The sequence below is a fragment of the Malus domestica genome, chromosome 10 (assembly GCF_042453785.1).
Source record: "Malus domestica chromosome 10, GDT2T_hap1".
Classification (NCBI taxonomy): Eukaryota; Viridiplantae; Streptophyta; class Magnoliopsida; order Rosales; family Rosaceae; genus Malus; species Malus domestica.
In genome coordinates this window covers 21,670,337-21,693,697 of record NC_091670.1, presented here as the reverse complement: position 1 = coordinate 21,693,697, position 23,361 = coordinate 21,670,337, and the positions used below count along the sequence as shown (strand labels likewise).

General features: G+C 40.9%; 1 protein-coding gene across 8 annotated transcripts in view; it reads right to left on the bottom strand.

The window, feature by feature from the left end:
- The window catches only part of LOC103428372 (uncharacterized), a 49,233-nt gene that overhangs the window by 3,845 nt on the left and 22,027 nt on the right, over positions 1–23,361 (bottom strand). For all 8 annotated transcript variants that reach the window (XM_070806621.1, XM_070806623.1, XM_070806625.1 and 5 more), the window contains 11 exons: positions 14,867–14,952; positions 14,666–14,770; positions 5,958–6,035; positions 4,553–4,641; positions 4,172–4,320; positions 2,624–2,745; positions 2,425–2,532; positions 1,930–2,040; positions 698–1,380; positions 417–524; positions 16–129 (listed from right to left, as the gene is read on the bottom strand). In XM_070806621.1, the coding sequence (XP_070662722.1) occupies positions 2,502–2,532; positions 2,624–2,745; positions 4,172–4,320; positions 4,553–4,641; positions 5,958–6,035; positions 14,666–14,770; positions 14,867–14,952 (660 nt within the window). In that variant the 3' untranslated portion in view covers positions 16–129; positions 417–524; positions 698–1,380; positions 1,930–2,040; positions 2,425–2,501. The remainder of the gene's footprint in view (positions 1–15; positions 130–416; positions 525–697; positions 1,381–1,929; positions 2,041–2,424; positions 2,533–2,623; positions 2,746–4,171; positions 4,321–4,552; positions 4,642–5,957; positions 6,036–14,665; positions 14,771–14,866; positions 14,953–23,361) is intronic.

The following is a 23,361-nucleotide window of genomic DNA, read 5'->3' as shown; positions in this document are numbered from 1 at the left end:
AGTTTGTTGACTTACAAATGCCTTGTTCAAAAGTGGCAGTGCTAAAGGTCGTACCCAGTGCACAAGGCTCCCGCTTTACGCAGGGTCTGGGAGAGGTGAATGTCGGCTAGCCTTACCTAGAAATTCCAACTGAAATTAACAATAGCACACATGTTACCTGTAACCATGCTGTGAGTATTGAGCTAACAATTCAGAAAAAGCAGGATGACTTCTCAGCTGCCAATGAAGAAGGGTGAGAAGAAAGATAACAGCAATCAGATATGATGCAAATTATACAATCTCAATTTTACTAAAACGGAAAGTACTAAATACGAGAATCTATGAAATTAGAAACTAAATTGAACCTTTTATGGGTTTCTCAGCATACAATCATCTTGGATTACAAATTAAGTAACACAATCAAGAAGGGAATGAACCTTATTTGACGTGTTACTGGACTTCTCAACTAATGACATAGACAAACTTCCTGCATCACCAATTGATAAGTTCACCATCACACAAGCAGTGATTACACTTGCAGCAACCTGTGAAGTTACAGAGGTATGAATATTGCATTCTAAAAATTAAGAAGCTATAAGCCACTTAGTATTAGGGTCCAGTGGTATTACTCTTCACTTGTAAGTGAGAGGTCTTATTTTCGATTCTCGCCAAAGGCGAATTTGAACCACATTATTGCAATAGGGTCCAGTGGTATTACTCTTCACTTGTAAGTGAGAGGTCTTATTTTCGATTCTCGCCAAAGCCACTCCCCCACCCCTTAGTGTAGATAATAGGTTAGTACTAACGTATGTCATGAAGCAGATTGAACACAATAATGAGAAACTTTCTTATACAAAAAATGACTATTTCCTAGAGCAGTGAACTTAAGAGGAAAACCAAAAGCTTCAACTCATAAAACATAACCAACAAATTCACAGAATGTATGAAGATGAAAAAAGAAGTGATAAACAGCCAACCAAAGTGAAAACAAAACCAGAGACATAATTCACAAGTTAAAATTAATAGATTCGTAGAAAAATAAAAAATAAGACTAGAACTTATTTTATCTAATATGATTTTATCTCATAACACACATGCAGCGGCCTACAAATATTGCAAAAATTCAGAAAAAATATTGAATGGTGGATACATAAAAGTTTGAAAATTTTCAAAGTCTTGCAAAATGCAAGAGATACGAATTATATTCCAAAAATTCCGAGATAAAATCAATTTTGAAATTTCTGATAAATTCTCATAATCCAAAATCCGAAATTGGAACTAATATTTGATTCCAACCCCTTTTGGAGTGGATTGGAATGCTTGTTTCCAATCCGATCCGACCAAAAAATCAGCCATCATCAAGAACAGTGATAAAACCCTAGCAGCACCAACTTGTATTCCCTGCATTGAGAACTTGAGAATATTAATAAAGATGCTCAACAATTATGAGATTATTATCCCACCTACCACCAAGCAAAGCAAACAATTAAGGTCAAGTCAACAAGGACACATTCCCCCATATTTATAGTCTGCCCAACCTTTTCATAATTAAATGCAAATAAGATGTGCACAAAGCCATTACAATCAAGTAGGGCATTCTGGTTTGAAGGTAAAAAAGATTAGCATTACGCCTATCATGCCCAACGGTCTGAGTAACAAACCACTGAATACAAGTACAAGTTTCCTATGAATCCATGTGTTCTACAAAGTATATAAAACAGAAACAAATTGACATGCAACTCCTACATAGCAACAATCACATAGATATGGAGACAAGTAAATGAGGAACTCTTCCAGCAGAAATAACAAAAAGAAAAAACAACGTTATAATTTGATAATGTACAGGTAAATACACAGTTACCGAAATGGAAGAACCATATAACTATAGTATTTACAAACGCAATGAAGAGAATGTAATCAATAACAATTGAGTATGGAGAAAGGCCATACAGGATTGCGAAAGTAAGATATCAAGGACACAAGCGCTGCAACAATAGGAATTGGTCTGCTAGCTGATGAGAAAACTGCTTGATGAAAAAATGGAGGACTGGAAGATATATCCTGAAAATAAACATAACTGAACATCAACTATGGACCTACAGTACAAAATAAAAATGCAACCATCATATTTCAAATAAAGAAAGATATCCATCACAGATGCATATAGTTGGCAAAAGCACAGAATACTCCATAAAATAGGTAAAAGAACACACAACATTTCGTTATACCGTTCATTGCTCATTTACTTTTTAAAGCAAGCTAGAGGGTTGGTTTATTTTTTAAACTTGTACCGTACATCAAGAAAACTCACTTTTGAACAGAAACAGAACACATCTGCGCATCATCTAATATAATCCCAAAAAATTGTAACATGTGCAACTTTAAAAGTCTTTCAAACATAGCATGCAATCAAAATGTGTATTCAACAAGCTTATTTCCAAATACCTTAGAAAATTTAGAGAGCATGATGAAAAGGATATCTAAAACGGAACATATAGCCATCTGTAGACCTTCAATCTCTGTTAGATCAATGAGCCGGCTGAAATAAAGTCTCTGCAGAAAAATGCTCTCAAATTAGTGATTAGAACAAAAACAACAGCAGGTCATTACCAAATAAGATTAAAAGATACATAACATAACCCACCTCCAGTGCTTGGGTAGTTTACTATGGATGGACGAATCAGACAGTAACCTATCCAGGATGACTTCATCCAACTTTTCAGAGTATGATACTGATGTAATAATTTTTTTCATCACTTCTAGCACCTGAACCAGTAAAATAATGTAAAAATTGACCCTCCCACCGTAATCGACATTTACAACACCAAGTTTCATTTCAGAGACCTCAATAACTGAGTAAATAGAGTAGATTAACTAGCCTTGAGAAGCGACATTCAGGTGCAGAAAACAATGTTCAGTACCATGCATGCATGCATTGATGCACATTGCGGTTCCCTAACATGCACACATTGATGCAGACAGAATTTCAGATAGGAATTCTTTTACAAGCTTGGCTATTGGGCTCACGTGTATCAGCTTAAAAATATGCTTTCAACTTGATTCTTTTATTCTTTTCTTTTCTTCGATAATAAACAGAACAACACTACTAGAATGAGGTGAAATTAGGACAACAGAGAACAAGTAATCCATTAAAGGTACACAAGTCCTATACCAGCTTGTTATCTACTCAACAGTTCTGGAACATTATTCAAACTACGGAACAAAAGGAGAGAAAATCATTCAAATTTCTCCGGAAATTGAAATTCCGGCTCATTGGAAGTTTGGAATGTAGGAGAGCAGAGATTGTTAATTGGCACATCAATGACAAATTATAACCAACTAAACGTAGATACAGAAAGCCAAAAGGAAGGTACTCAACCTAGTCATCCCCCTAAGAACCAATTCTTCCCCCATTCCCACAAGTAACCAAAGATCATGTAGAAAATAACTAACTTCGCTTGAAATATCATTCCAAGGACCTTAATTCAAACCTATAGCCACCACATTAAAGGCTCACATAGTGGCATCAATGTCAAATCGAACACGAACGGAAAAAGGCCAAAGAGATTATCTTCCCAATGGAAGTCTTTACAACCACCTCTTAACTAAGCCCCCTTCCTATATAACTGTACTCTCATTCATTTTTATTTGAAAGACTCATGAGTCATATGCCTCATACTCTTTAACTGGTTAAGTTACATCAATTAAAGAACAAATGCAGAAGGCATAAGAAAGACAAAAGGCTTCGCACTCATTAACCAAATACGTCACAGCATAACAAGATACAACAAATAGGATATCAAATGCATGCAGGGCAAATGGATTTGACCTCGTAAGGTCGTACCCAGTGCACAAGGCTCCCGCTTTACGCAGGGTCTAGGAGAGGTGAATGTCGGCTAGCCTTACCCCCATTTATGAAGAGGCTGCTCCCAAGTCTCGAACCCGAGACCTACCGCTCGTATGAACAAAAAAAAAAAAAAAAAAAAAAAACTTGATTTGCCAAATTTCTTTTCATTTCTATAAATCTAAAGGAATTTCTTAATGATAAAATTACTCTCTTGTCATTTCTTGGCGTTTGATGGTTCAAGGCTGATATAGGGAGGCAATCCAATTAATAGGACCAGCTCAGAATTTATGTTAGTTATACACAAACCAGAAGGCTGAACCCCATCAGTTTTCATCAAGGCTGTACCTTCAATGTTACTCTCCAAAGAGTATGCTTCACCTTGAATTTCCAGTATTCATGGTTAACAAGAACATACTGAATGGAGAAAACAATTAAATCCAGGACAGCATCATTTTTTAATCCTGTCTCCACGAGATGCAGGGTAAAGTCCAGCACTGCAACGTTTTAAAATCATCCATGTCAAAGCAGAAAGCTAAGATATAAGAATAAAACAAAAAACAAATTAAAAAAAAATCCAGTACTTCCTATTTTATTGTATGTATCAACATATTTTAGTACAAAACAAATCAAGATGGAACTAGATGATGTTATACCAGCAAAAGCACATAACATCAATGCAAGAATTAGCAAAACAGAAGATGGCAAAATGAATGATTTAACTTATACCTGATATAGTCAATGAGCAGCAACTATCATTCTGCTCACAGTCAATTAATAGCATCTTTGCCAGTTTCCCAGAAAGAAACCATGTTCCACTGGAAACAAAAATAAAATAAACAAAGTGATAGAAAATATTAGAACAAAAAAGGAAAGTGCAAAGCCGAAGAAGTGCCATAAAGAGAAATAAATGTATGAGATGGAAAAAATGTAAGAGATGGACAATTATAACACAACTGGAAACAAGTAGATAATTGTATACCTCAATTAACTTAAAGGTAAGAATGTGAACAATTAGAGCGCTCTCATGAAAATATGTACGAGATGGACAATTATAACAGGAAAACAATTTGGCCCGCAATATACAACAACAATAACAACAAAGCCTTTTCCCACTAAGTGTGGTCGGCTATATGAATCCCAGAACACCATTGCGCTCGGTTCTGTGTCATGTCTTCTATTAGATCCAAGTACTCTAAGTCTTTTCTTAGAGTCTCTTCCAAAGTTTTCCTAGGTCTTCCTCTACCCCTTCGGCCTTGGACCTCTATCTCGTAGTCGCATCTTCTAACCGGAGCATCAGTAGGCCTTCTTTGCACATGTCCAAACCACCGTAACCTATTTTCTCTCATCTTTCCTTCAATTTTGGCTACTCCTACTTTACCTCGGATATTCTCATTCCTAATCTTATCCTTTCTCGTATGCCCACACATCCAACGAAGCATCCTCATCTTCGCTACACCCATTTTATGTACGTGTTGATGCTTCACCGCCCAACATTCCGTGCCATATAGCATCGCCGGCCTTATTGCCGTCCTATAAAATTTTCCCTTGAGCTTCAGTGGCATACGGTGGTCACACAACACGCCGGATGCACTCTTCCACTTCATCCATCCAGCTTGTATTCTATGGTTGAGGTCTCAATCTAATTCTCCGTTCTTTTGCAAGATAGATCCTAGGTAGCGAAAGCGGTCGCTCTTTGGTACTTCCTGATCTCCGATCCTCACCCTTAACTCATTTTGGTCTCCATTCGCAGTGAACTTGCACTCCATATATTCTGTCTTTGATTGACTTAGGCGAAGACCTTTAGATTCCAACACTTCCTGAGTTTCATCTATCAACACTATATCGTCTAAGCCTAGATGTAACCCTACAGTTATGGGGAAACTTTCGGTTTGTCATTCATGAGTTCTTACGGCAGTCTTTGCTCCATCATACATATCTTTTATAGTTTGGATATATGCTACTCGTACTCCTTTCTTCTCTAAAATCCTCCAAATGAGAAACTTAAATAAAGCTCCACTTTAGATAATTGTATACCTCAATTAACTTAAAGGTAGGAATGTAAACCGCACATTTTTATGCATGCATGATAACAGCAGAACAAAGAAAGCTAGTCTTTTCTCAAAGCATTCACCTTGATGGATCATTGTGGCCATTCCTGAAACCAAATATATTTGCTTTTAAGGCGACCTCAGACACACGAGAAGGGGAACTGCCACAGTGAATGCATGTTAGAAAAACAGGTTGTGCTCAGGTCCAGTCTATGCCAAAAACAATACAAGCAATAATTATAGGCTAATATAACACTCTGAAATTCAAGATATATTATTTATCCACAAAAAAAAAAGTTCAAAATACATTGTATAAAAGATTGGGCTGTTAAGGAAACAGAACTTTATTAATAATAATATCAAAGCAAAATTACAAGCACAGTGAACAAGTCCACCCAAAAAAGAACAAACCTACAACAATGAGCCGTATCAAACATCAGAATCATAACATCAACTCTATAACAGATCAAAAGTAACTCACACCCAATACATAGCCAACAACACATTTCCAGTTGAAGACAGCTTTGAGTAACAGTTGCTAATCAATTGCATGCGACAACAACAACAACAACAACAACAACAACAAAGCCTTTTCCCATTAAGTGGGGTCGGCTATATGAATCCTAGAACGCCATTGCGCTCGGTTTTGTGTCATGTCCTCCGTTAGATCCAAGTACTCAAGTCTTTTCTTAGGGTCTCTTCCAAAGTTTTCCTAGGTCTTCCTCTACCCCTTCGGCCCTGAACCTCTGTCCCGTAGTCACATTTTCGAACCGGAGCGTCAGTAGGCCATCTTTGCACATGTCCAAACCACCGGAACCGATTTTCTCTCATATTTCCTTCAATTTTGGCTACTCCTACTTTACCTCGGATATCCTCATTCCCAATCTTATCCTTTCTCGTGTGCCCATACATCCCACGAAGCATCCTCATCTCCGCTACACCCATTTTGTGTACGTGTTGATGCTTTACCGCCCAACATTCTGTGCCATACAACATCGCTGGCCTTATTGCCGTCCTATAAAATTTTCCCTTGAGCTTCAGTGGCCTACGACGGTCACACAACATGCCGGATACACTCTTACACTTCATCCATCCAGCTTGTATTCTATGGTTGAGATCTCCATCTAATTCTCCGTTCTCTTGCAAGATAGATCCTAGGTAGCGAAAACGGTCACTTTTTGTGATTTTCGCTAGATTGCTCCGGTCATTAGTGTGGATAAGTATATAAATGGATAGAGATAGGAAAGCAAACACAAGATGTACGTGGTTCACCCAGATTGGCTACGTCCACGGAATAGAGGAGTTCTCATTAATTGTGAAGGGTTTACACAAGTACATAGGTTCAAGCTCTCCTTTAGTGAGTACAAGTGAATGATTTAGTACAAATGACATTAGGAAATATTGTGGGAGAATGATCTCGTAACCACGAAACTTCTAAGTACCGGAGTGTGGTATCGTCTTGACTTTCCTTATCTGTCTCATAGGTAGATGTGGCATCTTCTCTAGAAGTACTCTTCCTCCATCCAGGGGTGGTATCTGTAGCTGGTGGAGATGCACAAGGTAATGTATCAATGTCACTTGAAGCTTACTTGTAGTTTCAGGCTTGGTCAAGCGCGATACAAACCATGTAGTAGGAGTCCTCCAAGTCGCCGAGCTAGGGGATCTGCTGAAAGAGGTGACAGACAAGGTAAGCAATCAGAGCTCCGGCTGATTGTTCACATTTTCCCTATCTTGCAGGCAGCATGAAGGATAAAGAGAAGAAAAATGAGAAGAGATGATATGGGATACTTTTGCTTTTGAAGAAGTAACTTTCCACAGGCTTATTCTTGAACTGGGCTGGAGGGTTTTTTGGTTTCCTCCAGAGTATAAGGCCGACTGAAGAATTTGAGGGTCAAAACAAGTCCATCAAATCTAGAGTATGTTCGACCCTGCTGATATGGGATACTTTTGCTTTTGACAGAGTAGTGGATGTATCGGCACGTGTGCTGTTACGCTTGTCTCCACATGCTTCCTTGTATCCTTCTCACTTGCCCTATCTGTTCCTCAGGTAGATGCGGTATCTTCCCTGGGAGCATAAGATGTTGAAGATGAGTACTCGAGAGCAATGCCAGGTAAGTAATCAGGTAAGGGGTTCCAGGCAGTCAGTTCCTGGCTGGAAGCTTGATTCCAAGTGCTGACTGATTGCTCTCTTTCTCCTTGTCTTGTAGGTAAGAACAAGGCCAAAGGAAAAGACAGGGAAAAAGCATGATATGGGATACTCTTGCTTTTAACCCTGATGATATGAGATATTCTTGCTCTAGTATAGCTTGTTTACAGAGGTTTTATCGGGGGGAAAGAAAGCTGAATATTTCAAAAGGCTTCGTTGGGAGTGCCCTCTCAGATAAGAGGAAGGGTTGAGCATTTTTGCAGGTCTGCCTGTCCGTTGGGGATGGAGGTCGACATATATAGGAGTCTCCCTAACATCAAGTAGTAATGCTATTCCTTTACCCTGCTTGGTCATAGCACGGTAGTGGGATCTGCCAGCTTCACAAGTGTTAACTTTGTCAGAGCACTTTGAAAAAGTGGTCTGTGGTATCTGGAAAGCTGATGTTGCGTGTGAAGATTACAGACAAGCTTTATCCAAGGAGATCCAGCTCTTGAAGTTGGGAAAGTGGTGCCTCTTCGGTTTTCGAACAAGCAATCCTGTCGGGGATCTGGCTCTCGAGATTCGAAGAACGATGCCTCTTTGATTTTTGAGAAAGCAATCTTGTTGGGGGTCTGGCTCTCGAGATTCGGAGAGCGGTGTCTTCGATTTTTGAGAAAGTAATCATGTTGGGAGTCTGGCTCTTGAGATTCGGAGGGCGGTGCCTCTTCGATTTTGGAGCAAGCAATCTTGTTGGGAGTGTTTTCTCGAATGTGAGTAAAGGTTGGGCATGTTTGCTAGTCTACCTTGCCACGAAGCACAGAGGTTGACACACAGGGACTTTCCAATTATCCAGCAGTGGTACTGTTCCTTTACCCTCTCTTCGATTTTTGAGAAAGTAATCATGTTAGGAGTCTGGCTCTCAAGATTCGGAGGGCGGTGCCTCTTCGATTTTGGAGCAAGCAATCTTGTTGGAGGTGTTTTCTCGAATGTGAGTAAAGGTTGGGCATGTTTGCTAGTCTACCTTGCCACGAAGCACAGAGGTTGACACACAGGGACTTTCCAATTATCCAGCAGTGGTACTGTTCCTTTACCCTTTCTTCGATTTTTGAGAAAGTAATCATGTTGGGAGTCTGGCTCTCGAGATTCGGAGGGCGGTGCCTCTTCGATTTTGGAGCAAGCAATCTTGTTGGGAGTGTTTTCTCAAATGTGAGTAAAGGTTAGGCATGTTTGGTAGTCTACCTTGCCACGAAGCACAGAGGTTGACACATCGGGACTTTCCAATTATCCAGCAGTGGTACTGTTTCTTTACCCTTGTGGGTAATAATATGGTAGCTATACCTTCAAAATTTATGTGTCTAAACTTTGTTAGTGTTGTTTCTTTGCTATTCTTTTACCCTTCTTGGTCAGAGCGATGTAGTGAGAGCTGCAAGCTTCACGTGTCTCAACTTTGTCAGAGAACTTTGGCAAAGTTATATGTGGTACCCATGAGCTACTGTTGCGTGTGGGAAGTAGGTGATTGAACAGTACGATTCAAGTGCTTTCTACTTCGCCAGAAATCTTCGACAGAATGCCCATAATTTCCGCAAAGCTGAGTGTACGTGTGACAGGTGCTGACAAGGCTGGAAAAGTAGGTGCCTCTTCGATTTCTGAGATCGGCCCTCGTGGTCTCTGAGCAGCCCAGCTTTTGAGAAAGCAAGCCAAGCCTCTTCGATTTCTGAGATCGGCCTTCGTGGTCTTTGAGCAGCCCAGCTTTTGAGAAAGCAAACGCCTCTTCGATTTCTGAGATCGACCCTCGTGGTCTCTGAGCAACCCAACTTTTGAGAAAGCAAACGCCTCTTCGATTTCTGAGCAGGCGCCTCTTCGATTTCTGAAGCTTCGTCGAGTGCAGATTTTTATAGGGGCTGACATTAAGTTCCAAAGCACACTTGAATATCCACCAGTAGAAGCTCCATTCTTGCACTTCTAAGATCTTGATTTGTCCGACCTCTTCTCTCTTCAACACCTTTGAAAATGTCTGGCCCCTCCGACCGTCGTTTTGACTTGAACCTTGTTGAAGAGGCAGCCCCGCCTTCTCCAGACAACATATGGCGCCCATCCTTCGTCTCCCCTACTGGTCCTCTTACCGTTGGGGATTCCGTGATGAAGAATGATATGACCGCTGCGGTAGTGGCCAGGAACCTTCTCACTCCCAAAGATAACAGACTACTTTCCAAACGGTCTGATGAGTTGGTTGTTAAGGATTCTCTGGCTCTTAGTGTTCAGTGTGCAGGTTCTGTGTCTAATATGGCCCAACGCCTATTTGCTCGAACCCGCCAAGTTGAATCATTGGCGGCTGAAGTGATGAGTCTCAAACAAGAGATTAGATGACTCAAGCATGAGAATAAACAGTTGCACCGGCTCGCACATGACTATGCTACAAACATGAAGAGGAAGCTTGACCAGATGAAGGAATCTGATGGTCAGGTTTTACTTGATCATCAGAGATTTGTGGGTTTGTTCTAAAGACATTTATTGCCTTCGTCTTCTGGGGCTGTACCGCGTAATGAAGCTCCAAATGATCAACCTCTGATGCCTCCTCCTTCTAGGGTTCTGTCCAGTACTGAGGCTCCGAATGATCCCCCTCCGGTGCCTTCTCTTTCTGGGGCTCTACCGACTGCTGAGACTTCTCCTAAGCAACCTTTGTGAAGGCTCCCTCTTGTTTGTTTATTTTGACTCAAGTATATGTACATATTTGTAACTTATCGGGGATATCAATAAATAAGCTTTCCTTCATTTCAACGTATTGTGTTAAATACACCAAAGCCTTCTTCGCTAAGTTATTTGAATTTTCTTTTGTTGAAGCTTGTATGTTGAAGCTTTGTGAGTGGAGCATGTAGGTTGAGGTAGTGTTCCCTTAATTTCCCGAGTGAGGAAAACTTCTCGGTTGGAGACTTGAAAAATCCAAGTCACTGAGTGGGATCGGCTATATGAATCTTAGAACGCCATTTTGTTCTGTCTTGTGTCATGTCCTCCGTTAGATCCAAGTACTCTAAGTCTTTTCTTAAGGTCTCTTCCAAAGTTTTCCTAGGTCTTCCTCTACCCCTTCGGCCCTAAACCTCTGTCCCATAGTCGCATCTTCTAATCGGAGTGTCAGTAGGCCTTCTTTGCACATGTCCAAACCACCGTAACCGATTTTCTCTCATCTTTCCTTCAATTTCGGCTACTCCTACTTTACCCCGGATATCCTCATTCCTAATCTTATCCTTTATCGTGTGCCCACACATCCAACGAAGCATCCTCATCTCCGCTACACCCATTTTGTGTACGTGTTGATGCTTCACCGCCCAACATTCTGTGCCATACAGAATCGCCGGCCTTATTGCCATCCTATAAAATTTTCCCTTGAGCTTCAGTGGCATACGGCGGTCACACAACACGCCGGATGCACTCTTCCACTTCATCCATCCAGCTTGTATTTTATGGTTGAGATCTCCATCTAATTCTCCGTTCTTTTGCAAGATAGATCCTAGGTAACGAAAACGGTCGCTCTTTGATATTTCTTGATCTCCGATCCTCACCCCTAACTCGTTTTGGCCTCCATTTGCACTGAACTTGCACTCCATATATTCTGTCTTTGATCGGCTTAGACGAAGACCTTTTGATTCCAACACTTCTCTCCAAAGGTTAAGCTTTGCATTTACCCCTTCCTGAGTTTCATCTATCAACACTATATCGTCTGCGAAAAGCATACACCAAGGAATATCATCTTGAATATGTCCTGTTAACTCATCCATTACCAACGCAAAAAGGTAAGGACTTAAGGATGAGCCTTGATGTAATCCTACAGTTATGGGAAAGCTTTTGGTTTGTCCTTCATGAGTTCTTACGACAGTCTTTGCTCCTTCATACATATCCTGTATAGCTTGGATATATGCTACTCGTACTCCTTTCTTCTCTAAAATCCTCCAAAGAATGTCTCTTGGGACCCTATCATATGCTTTTTCCAAATCTATAAAGACCATGTGTAAATCCTTTTTCCCATCTCTATATCTTTCCATCAATCTTCGTAAGAGATAGATTGCCTCCATGGTTGAGCGCCCTGGCATGAACCCGAATTGGTTGTCCGAAACCCGTGTCTCTTGCCTCAATCTATGCTCAATGACTCTCTCCCAGAGCTTCATTGTATGACTCATTAGCTTAATACCCCTATAGTTCATGCAATTTTGTACATCGCCCTTATTCTTGTAGATAGGCACCAAAGTGCTCGTTCGCCACTCATTTGGCATCTTTTTCGTTTTCAAAATCCTATTGAAAAGGTCAGTGAGCCATGTTATACCTGTCTCTCCCAAAACTTTCCACACTTCGATTGGTATATCGTCTAGGCCTACTGCTTTTCTATGCTTCATCTTCTTCAAAGCTACAACCACTTCTTCCTTCCGGATTCTACGATAAAAAGAGTAGTTTCTACACTCTTCTGAGTTACTCAACTCCCGTAAAGAAGCACTCCTTTCATGTCCTTCATTGAAAAGATTATGAAAATAACCTTTCCATCTGTCTTTAACCGCGTTCTCTGTAGCAAGAACCTTTCCATCCTCATCCTTGATGCACCTCACTTGGTTTAGGTCCCTTGTCTTCTTTTCCCTTGCTCTAGCTAGTTTATAGATATCCAACTCTCATTCTTTGGTATCTAGTCGCTTATACATATCGTCATAAGCCGCTAACTTAGCTTCTCTCACAGCTTTCTTCGCCTCTTGCTTCGCTTTTCTATACCTTTCACCATTTTCATCGGTCCTATCCTTGTATAAGGCTTTACAACATTCCTTCTTAGCCTTCACCTTTGTTTGTACCTCCTCATTCCACCACCAAGATTCCTTTTGGTGTGGGGTAAAGCCCTTGGACTCTCCTAATACCTCTTTTGCTACTTTTCGGATACAACTAGCCATGGAATCCCACATTTGGTTAGCTTCCCCCTCTCTATCCCACACACACTGGGTGATTACTTTCTCTTTGAAAATGGCTTGTTTTTCTTCTTTTAGATTCCACCATCTAGTCCTTGAGCACTTCCAAGTCTTGTTCTTTTTTCTCACTCTTTTGATATGTACATCCATCACCAACAAGCGATGTTGATTAGCCACGCTCTCTCCTGGTATAACTTTGCAATCCTTACAAGTTATACGATCCCCTTTCCTCATTAGAAGAAAATCTATTTGTGTTTTTGACGACCCACTCTTGTAGGTGATCACATGTTCTTCTCTCTTCTTAAAGAAGGTGTTGGCTAAGAAGAGATCATATGCCATTGCAAATTCCAAGATAGCTTCCCCATCCTCGTTTCTCTCCCCAAAACCATGGCCACCATGAAAACCTCCATAGTTGCCTGTCTCCCTGCCCACGTGTCCATTTAAATCTCCTCCTATAAATAACTTCTCCGTCTGAGCAATTCCTTGCACCAAGTCTCCAAGGTCTTCCCAAAATTTCTCATTCGAACTCGTATCCAACCCTACTTGAGGTGCGTACGCACTAATCACATTGATAAGTTCTTGTCCTATTACAATCTTGATTGCCATGATTCTATCTCCTACCCTCTTGACATCTACAACATCTTGTGTCAAGGTCTTGTCCACGATGATGCCAACACCGTTTCTCGTTCTATTTGTGCCCGAATACCATAGTTTAAACCCTGAGTTTTCTAGATCCTTTGCCTTACGCCCAACCCACTTAGTTTCTTGTAGGCACATAATATTTATCCTTCTCCTCACCATAACTTCTACTACTTCCATAGATTTTCCCGTCAAGGTTCCTATATTCCACGTTCCTAAACGCATTTTGCTCTCTTGAACTCTACCCTTCTGTCCTAGCTTCTTCACCCTTCCCCGTCTAATAGGATCAAAGTACTTCTTTTGTGTGTCCCGTGTAAAGTTGATAGGAGCATATGCTCCCAAACAACTTTGAGTGGAGTCGTTCGAAAAGAAGTTTCTATAGCCCCCTTGTTCATTTAACACTGCATCCGGGTGCCGATGGAGATACAGCGACCCTTGCTCACTTATCACTGTGTTCGGGCCACACAGCGCGCCACTTACGGGTGACGCCCTAGCTTTAGCGCGATTTTGTTCTGGATTCATTTTCATAAGGATTCGACGTAATCATGGAGTGCCGGCTGTCGACTACCTGACGCCCTCCCCCTCCTCCTTTATCCGGGCTTGGGACCGGCAATGTAAGATAAACTTACACGGCGGAGTTAATCAATTGCATGCGACAAGGCTAAAAATTTATATTGAGATTAACTTAAAATTTTAAATATTTAGAATTGTTTGCATACAATGGACTATCAACTTGTTCAGTGTATTATTCTTTCATCATATCAATAAATATTAATGTTTTTGTTTTAGTAGAAAATGCATTCCTGTGTGTCATCTGCATTTCCTCCTGGTGGAGAGGATATCAAAGGGGGAGGAGGAGGTTTGGATTGGAACTTGGGTGTGGAGTTAACGGCTCTGTACCACTGGAGCTACAAGTCCCCATCATATCCCTAGTTCTTTCAGTTTTTCTTATTGCTATAATTTTACGAAATGAAGGCTTTAAATAATAGCATAAAGACTTTGAAACTTTCAAAACTTAATTTCATAATACCCTGATTAAAAAGACACACAGATACAGAAGAACTCAAAAGACAATAGGGGATAAAGTTACCATCTTAACATCTTTGCCAAGATATTTATACCCACGGACATCAGAGCGGCACCGTCCGAAGTAGGAGATAATTTTCTGACCAAAGTGCAAATGACCTCAACCAACCTGGATGGTAAAACAAGAATTGCCTATTACAAGACATGATAATATAGGCAAGAAAGAGGAAACACACAAGCACAAACAAAAAGGTTGCTTAATTACCGCATATTACTTTCTGTCTGCCCATTCATGCCCGTTGATTGGAAATGTGATGAGTTCCCAATGTCCATCAGAGCAAAACATACAGCCTAAATAAAATACCAATATTAAAAACTTGGTAAAGTAGAGATGGTTACAGAGATGGTAAGAAATTAAGAGAGGAGAGGGGAGAGGGGAAGGAAACAAGGCAAGGTTAGGATCAATTACAGCTAAACTATTCTCTGTCCACTCTAAACAGCACAAGAATTCAGAAGTTGGTGTTTTAACAGTGGAGGCTGATAAAATGTTATCATATTTATGGCAACCCAAGAGAAAACTATTTCAATATTCTGACTGCATCCACATTTGTTTAAAACAGCTTAATCAAGATTATTAACAAATGCTTTAAAATGCGAAGGCATTGACAAGGCCTTAGCCTTGACACGTTGAGGCATAACCCTTTGAAAACTTGAACTATAATAACAAAAATATAAAAAAAAATTACCAACTGTCATTCAACCATTAAACATATAATTCAACCAGACCATCAAACTTGAATAGGAAATCCAAACAAGCATAATCAAAAGGCAATTCCAATAAGGGAAAATCCAATTCACTCATTCTAGTCCTCTTCGTCATCATAACAACGATCACCATGCAAAGTACCACCAAGTTATTGGAGTAAAAAGGCGGTTTCTGAACCTTTTACTGTTAGTACCTTAAACTATGTCTTTTTGGGCATGTTTTATTTTGTTTTAAAGTGTCATTTTATCCCAAAAGTCGTAAACCTTAACGAAAAGTGTATGCCTCAGCCAATTAGCATATGCCAAATCGAATAAATGCTAAAAAAGGATGAAAACCATAAAGACTCCAGCAATTAATGATGAAAACCATACTGTCACAGCCCGTCCCGGGATTTTATTTATCGAGAACGTGAAATGACGGGATTACCCTTGATGGTTACTAAGGTATGTGTGTGTGACCTATTAATTGGACTAATTACACATATTCCATAAGCTTTTGGAAAATTATTTAAGTTAGATTAAAATTTGGGTTGTAAATTTGTGTGGTTAGGGAATGAAGTAGTGATTTGTTTTTGAGTGGACCACACAACACACACACGGGACAACCCTCTCCTTTCCCCCGTGCTCTCTCTCTCTCCTCTCCGTTTCAGTCTCACTCTCTCCCTCTCGAACTGTACGGACCAAAGCACAAAACCCTCAAAACGTCGCGGATCGATGCCAAAAAGGTAAGGTTCTTCATCCTTTCGACCTCCTGAGTTGAATGGTACCATTTTTAGAACGTAGAACCCTCGAAATCACGTTGAAAACCCGAGGTCCGATTTGAGTACTGTTCATGCATTCGTGATGTGTTGATTTTCAGGGAATTCTAAGCTTATAGTGAGCTTAGTGAGGTCCTAAGGAAGCTCGGAGTACTTAGTTTGAAGGTTTTGGACGTCGGGATCGTTGAGTTCGAAGCTGGCCGGTTTTCTTGGAATTTCTCCGATGAGATTTCATAGTTTTTAGAGCCTTAAAGTAGTGTAACGTGAATCTACATGCTTAGGGCTTCATTTTGATATAAAATACGTGAAAATTTGTTGAGAAATGGCGGAAAACAAGGAGATTGAAAAATCTCCAGATTTCCGGCCACCGAAAAAACCAGTCCGGCGAGCCCAAGGTAGGAGACGCGCGTGGGGGCGCGTAGACCCGTGCCCATGCAGGCGCGTGGGGGCGTGTGCAGCCTCAGAATTTTTTTCTAAAAATACCTCGACGTTCGTGACGTCGAGTAGGTCACTGTGGTATATTCATATACCCAAATTGAGCACGGTATGAGAAGTTATTACGAATTGTCGGTTATGTGCTTTAATTAACGTTTTTATAGTTGTTTCGCATATAGGTGATACCTATCCCGAGGACGAGCGCATCCAGGGACGTCACGGGGGTTATGACCCTTCGACTTATCAGTGAGTGGGCAATATTTCTGTTTATACCTATATACTATTGATATTTTTCCCAGAAATTGAGTTTAAATGAAAATACGTTTTAAAATGCCATGCATGCATATTATGAAATATATGAATTGATAATTGATGCATATATATATATATATATATATATATGTGTGTGTGTGTGTGAATTGGTGTTGTGGACGCACAGGTAAGTATCAGGTGAGTTTTATGTTATTCATGTGAATCATTGATGATGTGAATCGTGTTGAGAGCTCATAACCTGCACCTTTGGTGTTAGTGCTTATATTATTCACCGCACCGCATGCTCACCTTGGATCCAAGTAGGAGCATGTCGTACAGACCATGAAAGGGTTCCGACATGCTAGTCGTATAGATCACTAGAGGTGGTTCCGACTGGTAGGTGATCTTAGATTATGCACGCAGATGATTGATGAGAGTAGCACTAGAGCGTATTAGTACACCATTCTTGTCGTACAGACTACTTCAGGTAGTTCCGATTTATGTGCAAAGTAGTGCCGTATAGGTCACCGTGGTGACTCCGGTTGGTTTGGGATAATGAGCTATGGAATTAACCGTACAGGACCAACTGCAGGGTCTCCGGTTGATTCATTATGTCATCTGTGATATCGATGCATCCATATTCTATTATTGACATTTATAGCATGGCATATTTTCTGGATTTGATAAAGATTGATGATTTGAGATATATGAGGATTTATATACTATTATGTTATTTTCTGGGAAAGTATACAGGTTTTACAGTGAGGGGTTAGAATTGTTTTGAGGAAATGTTTTCGAAAAGCCTTGGTTTTACTGACCCACTCAATTTTGTTTTGCGCCCCTCCAGGTTCTAGTTAGCAGTTGGTGGCTCACGAGGTTTTCTTCGGCGTTCTGACAGACTTTCTGCATGTAGGACTCACCTGCGGGTGTTGTAATTTAATTATAGTCCTACTTGACTGCACCTAGTATTTATGCTCTGAACTTGTGTACTGCACACTTAAACTCACTCTAGCATGTTAGTTGGATATTATTGCTAGTAGTTGGTTTTTTATTCCTTCGTATTTCTCATATCTTTTGTTTCCGCATCGCACTTTTGGTTACGTCACGCTCACGTGACGGCCAGCACGCCTTGATTCTAGGATCGGGGTGTGTCAGTTTGGTATCAGAGCCTAGGTTGCAGTCCTGTATAAATTGTTAATGTTCTAATGATCTTTTGGTGTTTTCTGTCAGAACTATGCAGCCTCGTAGGTAAGCACGTCGTGCTGCTGAGTCTAATTTCCCTGATATAACTCAATTAGGGGAAGCGATGGCCCATGCCTTCCAGAATGCAATCCATCCTCCTCCTCCTCCTCCTTAGAGAACACCCCTGGAGACTATGTACAACATGAAATTGGACCGTTTCATGGGTAATGAGGGTCATAAAGGGGCAGAAAAGTGGTTAGACCATATTGAGAAGACTTTCCAGGTGATGCAGAGTCAAGGGAATATTCCTGCTAATAGATGGGTGGAGACCACTACTTGATTTTTAGGACGAGAGCCAGCAACTTGGTGGGTTAATCAGACTAAGTTTATGTCACCTGAGATGGCAGCTGACTGGGAAGTATTCAAAGAGCATTTTATGAAAAGATTTGTTCCTCCGGAGTACATTGATCGTAAGAAGCAGGAGTTTACTCATCTGAAGCAAAAGGATATGTCGGCGCATGAGTATTACAGGAAATTTACCGATTTGTCTCGTTATGATCCTGATACAGCTAGTAATCAGGCAAAGATGCTTCGCCGTTTTAAGCTGGGAACTAAAAAGAAATGGCGGACTTTTGCTAGTGCACTTCCTTGCACCGATTATCATGAGTTTTCTGAGATTTTGGTTCGGATGGAGGATTCCGACAACCTTCCTAGTAACAGTGAGGATGATGAAGATAAGAATGCTAATCAGAAGAAAGAGGATAGGGGTAAAGGTATCTCCACTCAGGGACCCCGTAAGACACATAATTTCAAGAGAAGTGGAGCGAGCTCGAGTTCTTCCAGTGGAGGATTTAGTGTCACAGGCCCGAGGAGAAGTGGAAGATTTGCTGGTGGACCCAGGTTTCAGAGACAGAGAGATTTTGGTGGTACTGGTGGTTCTGGTGCTCCGTTGTGCCGCCGTTGTAATTTCAGACATCATGGAGAGTGTAGGAGAAGTGGTGGTGCTTGCTACACTTGTGGACATATGGGTCATAGGGTTGCCCAGTGTCCCCAAAGTCAGCAGAGATCTCAGCAGTCTACTATGCCACCTCCAGCGCCGATTCAGCAGAACTTTGGATCAGGCAGTTATGGTCAGACGGGTCGTGGTGGGGCTTACCACTACCAGGGTGATATTGCTCCCTATGCTCCCGGACAGTATCAGTATTCCCAGGATCCTTATTCTCAGACTGGGTATTCCCAAGACCCTGGAGGTTATACTTCTTATTCTTCCATGCCAACTAGTGGATCTCAGTGGCATCAGGGAGGTCAGCCCCGACAGGGAGAGGTTGCTACTAGCAGCGCAGGACCGCCTAGGCAGTCTAGCCAGTCAGGACAGGGACATACTTCTCAGGGGCGAGGTAACCAAGGCAACAAAGGTCGTGGTGGACGACAGTAAGCTCAGGGACGTGTTAATCACATCTCACTGCAAGATGCTCAGAATCATCCGGACTTGATTATGGGTATGTTAAATATCCTTGGTCACTTTGCTAGAGTTTTGATTGATTGTGGTGCTACACATTCTGTGATTTCTCATACGTTTGCTCAAATGACTCAACCTCACCCTACACCTCTAGGATTTGATTTAGAGTTTGCTATGCCTAGAGGGGACAAATGTTACGTTGATAGTGTTTACCCAGGGTGTCCAGTGATGGTAGATGGTGTAGTTATGCCAGCTAATCTTATCCCGTTAGATATTGTGGATTTTGATGTGATTTTAGGGGCAGATTGGTTGCATTATAATCGTGCCCATATAGATTGTTACGGGAAATCTGTTACTTTTCATCGTCCTGGATTACTAGAGGTTACTTTTGTAGGTGAAAGCAGTGGGGTGAGACATGGTGTTATCTCTGCCATGAGAGCAAAGAAGTTATCGAAAGGTTGTCAAGGATACTTAGCACATGTGGTGTTAAATGATGTTGTTCCTAGCAGTGTGGAGGAAGTTGGAGTAGTCAGGCACTATCCTGATGTGTTCCCAGATGATTTGCCTGGATTGCCGCCAGATAGAGATGTGGAGTTTTCTATTGATTTGCTTCCAGGTACGGATCCTATATCTTTGACTCCATATAGAATGGCTCCAGCTGAATTGAGAGAGTTGAAAATTCAGTTACAGGAATTAACTGATAAAGGTTTCATTCAACCTAGTACTTCACCTTGGGGAGCTCCAGTGTTGTTTGTGAGAAAGAAAGATGGAACTTTGAGATTATGTATTGATTACAGGCAATTGAATCGGGTAACGATTAAAAACCGTTATCCCTTGCCTCGTATCAATGATTTGTTTGATCAGCTTAAAGGTGCATGTGTGTTCTCTAAGATTGATTTGAGATCTGGTTATTATCAGTTGAAGATTAAAGATGTTGATGTACCTAAGACGACTTTCAGAACCCGTTATGGACATTATGAGTTTTTGGTGATGCCATTTGGATTGACTAATGCACCTGCAGCTTTCATGAGGCTAATGAATGAGGTATTCCAGCAATATCTTAATAGGTTTGTTATTGTTTTTATCGATGATATTCTGGTATACTCTAAGTCTAAAGCAGATCATATTCGACATCTTAACTTGGTATTAAAGAAATTGAGGGAGCATCAGTTGTATGCCAAGTTTAGTAAATGTTAGTTTTGGTTGAATCAAGTGGTATTTTTTGGGCATGTAGTATCGGCACAAGGAATTCAAGTAGATCCTCAAAAGATAGCAGCAGTGGAGAATTGGGAACAACCACGAACCGTCACTGAGGTACGGAGTTTTCTGGGTCTAGCAGGTTATTATCGATGGTTTGTTCAAGATTTTTCTATGATTGCTTTGTCACTAACGAAGTTAACCAGGAAGGATGTTAAGTTTGATTGGGATGAGAATTGTGAGCAAAGTTTCCAGCAGGTGAAATATTGCCTCACTCATGCTCCAGTATTGGTACTTCCTGATGATAACAGTAACTTTGAGATTTACAGTGATGCTTCTTTGAATGGTTTGGGATGTGTTTTGATGCAGCATAATAGAGTGATTGCCTATGCTTCTCGACAGTTTAAGATTCATGAAAGGAATTATCCTACTCACGATCTTGAGTTGGCAGCCATTGTTTTTGCTTTGAAGATTTGGAGGCATTATCTCTATGGTGAGAAGTGTAAGATCTTCACAGATCATAAGAGTCTTCAGTATCTTTTCACTCAGCATGATCTTAATCTTCGTCAACGAAGGTGGATGGAGTTATTAAGTGATTATGACTGCACTATTGAGTATCATCCGGGTCGTGCAAATGTGGTAGCTGATGCACTGAGTAGGAAACCTCAAGGTCGACTCAATGCTTTGTATGCTTGTCATGTTCCTCTTCTTGCAGATTTGAGAGCTACTGGAGTAAGGTTGGAGTTAGAAGAACAAAGAGAAGCTTTTCTTGCTAGTTTCCAAGTCAGGCCAGTCTCGGTTAATCGTGTACTTGAAGCTCAAATGGTTGATGAAGAGATCTAAGAAATGATTCAATTAAGAAATGAAGGGAAAAAGAAAGACCTCAGGATTCGAGAATCAGATGGCATGCTTATGCAGGAGAACAGAATGTATGTGCCGAATAATGAGGAATTAAAGAAGGAAATTTTGGATGAAGCACATTGTTCGGCTTATGCGATGCATCCAGGAGGAACTAAGATGTACCATACCATTCGACTATTTTATTATTGGCCGGGTATGAAGAGGGAAATTGCAGAGTATGTAAGTAGGTGTATTGTTTGTCAGCAAGTCAAAGCTAAAAGAAAGAAGCCTTTTGGTTGGATGCAACCACTTCCCGTTCCTCAGTGGAAATGGGAAAATATAACTATGGATTTTGTGTATAAGTTTCCGCGTACACGAAATGGATTTGAAGGTGTTTGGGTGATTGTAGATCGGCTTACTAAGTCAGCACACTTCATTCCTGTGAGGGAAAAGTATCCTCTGAATAAATTGGCTAAGTTGTTCATCACGAAGATTGTGAAGTACCACGGAGTTCCAGTGAATATTATATCTGATCGAGATCCAAGATTTACTTCTAAGTTTTGGGTAGCTTTTTAGGAAGCTCTTGGTACGAAACTGCTTTACAGCACTGCTTATCATCCTCAAACCGATGGACAATCAGAGAGGACTATTCAGACGTTGGAGGATATGTTGAGATCTTCAGTGTTACAGTTTGGTGATTCTTGGCATGATCGCCTAGACTTGATGGAATTTGCCTACAATAATAGTTTTCATTCGAGCATTGGTATGTCACCATTTGAGGCACTTTATGGTAGAGCTTGTCGCACGCCATTGTGTTGGTCAGAGGTTGGTGAAAGAGTGCTAGAGGGCCCAGAGATTGTGGATGAGACTACTCAAAATGTTCAGGTGATTAAGTCCAACCTGAAAGCGGCCCAAGATCGACAAAAGAGTTTAGCATATAGACATGCTACTGATCGAGTTTATGATGTGGGTAATTTGGTATTCTTGAAATTATCACCTTGGAGAGGTGTAGTGCGGTTTGGAAAGAGAGGCAAACTAAGTCCTAGGTACATAGGACCTTATGAGATCACTGAGAGGATTGGTGAAGTTGCTTACATATTGGAGTTGCCTCTGGAGTTATCTAAGGTACATAATGTGTTTCATGTCTCGATGCTTCGACATTATGTTTCAGATCCTTCACATGTGATTCCTCTTCAACCTTTGGAGATTAATCCGGATTTGACGTATGATGAAGAACCAGTGACTATCTTGGATTGGAAAGACAAGGTTCTAAGGAATAAGACAGTGAGCTTGGTAAAAGTATTGTGGAGGAACCACTTAGTAGAAGAAGCTACTTGGGAGACGGAAGATCGAATGAGAGAGATGTATCCTAGATTGTTTTATGAGTATTAAGTGGCTTGTTTGGTTGCATGAATTTCGAGGACGAAATTCTATAAGGGGGGAAGATTGTCGCAGCCCGTCCCGGGATTTTATTTATCGAGAACGTGAAATGACAGGATTACCCTTGACGGTTACTAAGGTATGTGTGTGTGACATATTATTTGGACTAATTACACATATTCCATAAGCTTTTGGAATTTTTTTTAAGTTAGATTAAAATTTGGGTTGTAAATTTGTGTGGTTAGGGAATGAAGTAGTGATTTGTTTTTGAGTGGACCACACAACACACACACGAGACAACCCTCTCCTTTCCCCCGTGCTCTCTCTCTCTCCTCTCCGTTTCAGTCTCACTCTCTCCCTTTCGAACTGTACCGACCAAAGCACAAAACCCTCAAAACATCGCGGATCGACGCCAAAAAGGTAAGGTTCTTCATCCTTTCGACCTCCTGAGTTGAATGGTACCAGAACGTAGAACCCTCGAAATCACGTTGA